General features: G+C 41.2%; 1 protein-coding gene across 1 annotated transcript in view; it reads right to left on the bottom strand.

Annotated features, from left to right (window-relative positions):
- Nucleotides 1–3700, bottom strand: part of RPS6KA5 (ribosomal protein S6 kinase, 90kDa, polypeptide 5) — a 100389-nt gene that overhangs the window by 7248 nt on the left and 89441 nt on the right. Inside the window, exons 8-9 of the mRNA XM_012660001.1 lie at nt 3517–3650; nt 2746–2839 (exon numbers count right to left, since the gene is read on the bottom strand). Of these exons, the coding sequence (XP_012515455.1) occupies nt 2746–2839; nt 3517–3650 (228 nt within the window). The remainder of the gene's footprint in view (nt 1–2745; nt 2840–3516; nt 3651–3700) is intronic.

Raw genomic sequence — 3700 nt, 5'->3', positions numbered from 1 at the left:
AAAGGCATTTCTTTTCTGACTATGAGAACTGTCACTCCATAAATTAATATTACTATATTAGAGACAGAAATGGTCTCAGGAGTTTTGCAGGGCTCTGCCCTGAAAGAATATGTGAACATGTTAGTTTGCATATCAAAAGCTGCTCTACCTCAGGAGGGCATCTCAACGGTCAGTAGCAGCTGCTTTCTAAGGCGATGCTGCAAATCTCAAACCTGTGGTTCTTGCTTGCTTTGAAGGACAAAGCAAGGTCTGCATGGAACCATGGGATGAGAGCTGATCAGAGTGTCCGCCCGAGAGACAGATACCTGCGGCTAAAAACAATTCGCCCGAGGGACAGTTCCTGCTTGACTTCTGATGACATGTCTCTATTTGCAATAACTAGATAAAGAAATATGGAGCCACTGTATCTCTGTTTAACACTTCTGTTAAGTGATAGCTTTATCTTAGAACTTAGAAGTTTGTCCTTGAAGGATTTTGTAAACATTTGTTCACATACATAGAGTTAGTTAAGGGATCTAGAGAAGCCTTTTGAAATACTTTTAAACCTAAAACAAACTACCTGTTACCCCTGGCAACCGATCACTATACCTATATAGATACCCATGTAAAACTTCACTCGTGGCATTACACAATTCACGGGGATATTGTAAGGACCCCTGAGTACCCCCACTTTGTCTTTTATCTTTATAAATCTGAAAACTATACCTTTGTCTCTGTATATTCTTTTATTTCTATTATTTTCCATTTTCTATTATTTTCTTATCCTTTGTGATAACCCCTGCCTAAGGGACCCGAATTTTTGCTGGGAGCGTAGCTAACTTCCTGCACAGAAGCAAAGAGCAAGCAGAGGACGATGCCATTTTTGGGTGCTCACTGCCAGATGTGAAAACAGGCCATGTTTCTGCCTCCCATAAGGCAGTAGAGCAAAGTAATGTCAACGGAAAAAAAGACCAAAGTCTGTAAAATAATTTTAAAGAGATTTACTCTGAGCCAAATTTGAGGACCATGACCCAGAGCCATGCCCAAGAAGTCTTGAGCAGTGGACTCACAGAGGTTGGGTTACAGTTTGGTTTTATGCATTTTAGGGAGACAGCGGTTACAGGTGAAGTCATAAATCAATACGTGGGAGACATACATTGGTTTGGCCCAAAAAGGTGGGCCATCTCGAAGCGGGGGCTTACAGGTTATAGGTGGGTTAAAAGATTCTTTGGCCTGTAATTGGTTAAAGACATGAAGCTTTGTCTAAAGGCTTGGAATGTTTTAACATAAGGAGCTGTTTATCAGAGATAAGCCACTGGACATAGATTTGTTGTGTAAATTGAAGACCTGCAGGTTTATCTTGCATAGCCTTAGGCCTGTTAATGGGTTACAAGGATGTCCCCAAAAAAGGAGGGGGACATGATAAGGCATGTCTGACCTCCTTCCTCTTGGCAGGCAATTTAGTTTTAGGGTATTCCTTTGGCCACGAGGGGGTCCATTTAGTCAGCCGGTGGGGGGGTGAGTCTTAAAATTTTATTTTAGTTCGCAGTAATAAACGCTTGTTGGGCTCCGAAGTTGGACTATGTGGGTTCAGATCTCAGCCTTACCACTCATAAACTGTGAGACCCGGTTATTTAACTTCTGTGTCTATTTTCTCACCTCATGAAGTTATGGTAAGGACTGAATAAGATGATACATATACACTGTCTGGCACAACACCTGGACCACACACGGTACGTGGTAACAAATGGCAGCAGTTATTGTGATTATGCTGCTACTGCTGCTGCTGCCTGGTTTCACCACAATATACTATTCTTGGCCATGGTATTTCAGGAGATTTCAACGTGGTAGAGAACTGGGCCCAATCTATTCCAGGTCACAGATGTTACAGTAGCACAAGAAAGACAGCCCAGAACTGGAGACCAGATGTTCTCCACTAGATTTTCACTGACTTGCCTGTGACCTTCGACCAGTTTCATGACCCTTCAGAATCTGTTTCTTCACTGGTAAAATGAGGGCAAACTACATTCAGGATTGGTTTTAGGTCTTGCATCTCCATGTTGTCCCAAGTAGGACTGCATCCTCCCACCCCACCCAGTCTCAGGAGGAAAGAACAATGTAATGGAGCGATTTCTGTCACTGGAGGTGGCAATGGATGGAGTGAGGAGACACAGACCTGACACAATGGTGTGTCTCCCAAATCCCAAGTGGCATGCTTCTGTGTTAGGTTCCTGCTGGAAAGCAGGGCTGGGAGTAGAAGAGGGAGGGGCAGCAGGACCTGGCCTCAGGACTGAGCAGAATTTCCGCCTGGAGCAAGAAGATGTGAGGGAGTATCTTTGCCCTCTGCTTCCTATTTGTTCTCTAGCTTGCAGTGATTAGGCTCAAGGCTCTCTAAGTTCTACTCTAGAAGTGAAGGGAAAGTTGAAGACTCGAAATTCCCCAGTACTGAGAGGTATGCAGGGATTAAGTGATGGTGAGTAGCAGAGGCATTGGCACTAGCACACTGCAGCTAGTCACAGCACCACTGAGCTCCTGCCCCTCTGTCCTTCCGCCATGTCATAGGTGGCAACTAGTGAGTGAGAAAAGCAGAAGTGAAAGGACAAACTGATTTGAGGGTGGGTAAGAGTCTGTGTGTAGAGTAGCTTCTCTGCCCTTTCTAGTGCCCGGGTGATGTCCCATACCCCTGACTCTGACCCAGCAGCACTAACAAAACTGAAAAGTAGAACCTTCTATGTGAATTAGTACACACAGAAAAAAGTGAGATACCTGATCATGAAAAACTTCATGCAACTTCACGATATTGGGGTGTCCTTCACAGAGTTTCAGAGCTGTTATTTCTTTCTGAGTATTGGCTTCCATCCTGCAAAAGAAGTTAGCATCCACATATCTCTTCAAGCAAGTTTTTATGTCAGTACTGCCCCAACCCTAATTTTGTTTTTATTTACAGTACACTCAGAATATACATGTCAAAGTATCGGAATGAAGTTTCCATGAAAGTAACGAATCATACCACCCACCAGAAAAAGTAATAAATTATTCTGGAGAATATTATTATTTCTGAGTCAGAAAAGCACTACTCATATGAAGAAATGGATGTCCTATTTGCCTGACAATTCAGTAAAAGAATATACAATCATGAAGATAATAATCAGTTACCAAAACAACTAGCTGGCTCTCAAAGCTACCAGTAGCATGCTAAATAATTTTAGAGAAAAGTATTTCAAATATACAAGTAATAGAAAAGGCAAGAACTGCTGAAATCACTAAGTGAACCTTATTAAATATATGGATGCCACAAAAAATTTTCTCATAATAAACTCAAAAAATAGCAGACTATGATTTATGTCTAAATGGATTACTTTATCAGAAAATATCTATTAGAGCTAGAAGGATAATGGACCAACTGAAAAGTGGTTAAACCTGTGGATAAAAAGCCTTACAATATACTGTTGGTTTCCTGTTAAATAAATATCTCTTAATTTACAGAATTCATTGGCAAGTATGAATACTAAGAAAGACTACTATAAATGGTCACACCTTTTGCTGATTATTTTGACTGCAAAAGCTTGGTTACTTTTTTTGTGTGTGCACTTTCGACAAATTGAAAAACTTCCTTCTCCCAATGGTTTGTCCTTCAGATCTAGGTCATAGTGTTGATAGAATGGAGAGTCCTGATAAGAAACCAACATCATTTAACTTAAGAAAATGTTAGTAATACATA

The sequence above is a fragment of the Propithecus coquereli genome, unplaced genomic scaffold, assembly GCF_000956105.1.
Source record: "Propithecus coquereli isolate 6110/MARCELLA unplaced genomic scaffold, Pcoq_1.0 Scaffold646, whole genome shotgun sequence".
Classification (NCBI taxonomy): domain Eukaryota; kingdom Metazoa; phylum Chordata; class Mammalia; order Primates; family Indriidae; genus Propithecus; species Propithecus coquereli.
The sequence above is the reverse complement of the archived record's forward strand: the minus strand, read 5'-3'. Positions and strand labels throughout refer to the sequence as shown.